The 1,503-nt window shown below is 57.8% G+C and overlaps 1 protein-coding gene across 1 annotated transcript; it reads left to right on the forward strand.

The window, feature by feature from the left end:
• Positions 1-596: 596 nt before the first annotated feature.
• On the forward strand, positions 597-1,154 carry DQ04_00101320 (hypothetical protein; the record flags this gene model as incomplete). The annotated part of the gene is made up of 1 exon (XM_009308161.1): positions 597-1,154. The coding sequence occupies one exon, from the start codon at positions 597-599 to the stop codon at positions 1,152-1,154; it is 558 nt and encodes a 185-aa protein (XP_009306436.1).
• Positions 1,155-1,503: the final 349 nt, after the last annotated feature.

The raw sequence follows: 1,503 nt of genomic DNA on the forward strand, positions 1-1,503 counted from the left end.
CACACACACAAAAAAAAAATGAAATCAGAATGGATCTGCTGCCCTTGTGTGTGCATCGGCTGCCTGCGTCTGCGTCTGTGTGAGTGGGTGAGTGTGTGCACCGCGGGGGGAGAGAGGGGAGAGAGAGAAAGACAGACAGACAGACAAGCGAACAGAAGGAAGGCAACTGAAAGTCAAAGAAAGAGACAGACGAAGACCGGGGTGAGAAACGACAAATAATGTGGACAACAGAAACGAAAGCATTGCTCCCTTCCGTGTTGCTTCATAAACGTGGCCGGCCGCGTTGAGGGGCTTGGGTGACTGGCGCTTCACTTGAGCCGTTACATTCCTGCAACCTGTCGGCGTTGTGGCATATATACACGCACACATACATGCCTGTGTGTGTGTGTGTGTGTGTGTGTGTGCATCTATGCAGATGCAGAAAGGAATGAACGCACAACGACTGTTTTTCTTCCTTTTGCCTTTCCCCTTCCTTCTGGTTGCGTTTCTTCTTGCACCGTAGTTGCGTCGTATTCACCGCCTCCGTGAAAGGGCAGGAGAGAAATAGCTTGTGTGTGTGAGAGAGTGAGAGAGCGGGAGAAACAGAGGAGTCAGACATGAAGCGTAGCCAGAGTGTGCTTCTCCACTACCGCCCCAGTGCCGCGTGGGGCATCCGACTACACCACCAGCAGCCGCTGCTCCCCGTCAGCGTCTTCGCCGCTGCCGCGTTGTGTGCTCCCGCAAGAAATTCCACGTGCGTTGCTCTGCAGCAGCAGTGTCGCAGCCTGCACGTCTCCTCAACGCTCCGCACCGCCGCAGAGCCGCCGGTGACGCCGACGGCGAACAGCAGCAGTGCGGGCGCCACCGCTGGCGGCAGCGGTGTGACAGCGCTCGATGTGGCCATGCGCGTGAACAAGCTCAAGCGGCTGCACCAAACGGGCGGCGGGCCGAACGGAAAGAAGCAGATTGAGCTAGATGCATGGAGCGAGCTTAACAGTCTCACGGAGGAGCAGATCAATTCCGCGGAGGGAAAGGCGGTGTCGTTGCTGCTCAACTCGTGGGCGTACTTCGCGAAGTACTGGGAGAAGGGCAAGGACGGCCCAATGAGCGCCCACGCACCCGCTGCTGGCGCTGGTGATTCCGCCTCTTCCACGGCACCGCGAGGGGGCGAGTAGGAAGACGTGTAGTGGAGAGGCGCTGTGTGTGTGTGTGTGTGTGTGTGTGTGTGTGTGTGCGCCTACCTTCTCACGGGTGGGCAGTGATGGTGTAGCGAAGGAAGCGCATGCACAGGGAAAAAAAAACAGAGGGAAGGGCTGAGGGGTTGTGCACTTCACGTGCGGCTAAGGAAATGAATGGGTGAATTGGATGATGAAAGGGAGGGGGAAGGCACCGAGAACGGGGTGGTGGTGGTGGTGGTGGTGGCGTGGTGCGCGGAACACACAACGCGCTAAGCCAAGAGGCCCGCCGTGCATGTGTGTGTCTGTGTGCTTGGAGGTGTGTGCGATTGCTTCTAGGCCTGCCATT

Source organism: Trypanosoma grayi (genome assembly GCF_000691245.1).
Source record: "Trypanosoma grayi strain ANR4 Tgr_10_V1, whole genome shotgun sequence".
Classification (NCBI taxonomy): Eukaryota; Euglenozoa; class Kinetoplastea; order Trypanosomatida; family Trypanosomatidae; genus Trypanosoma; species Trypanosoma grayi.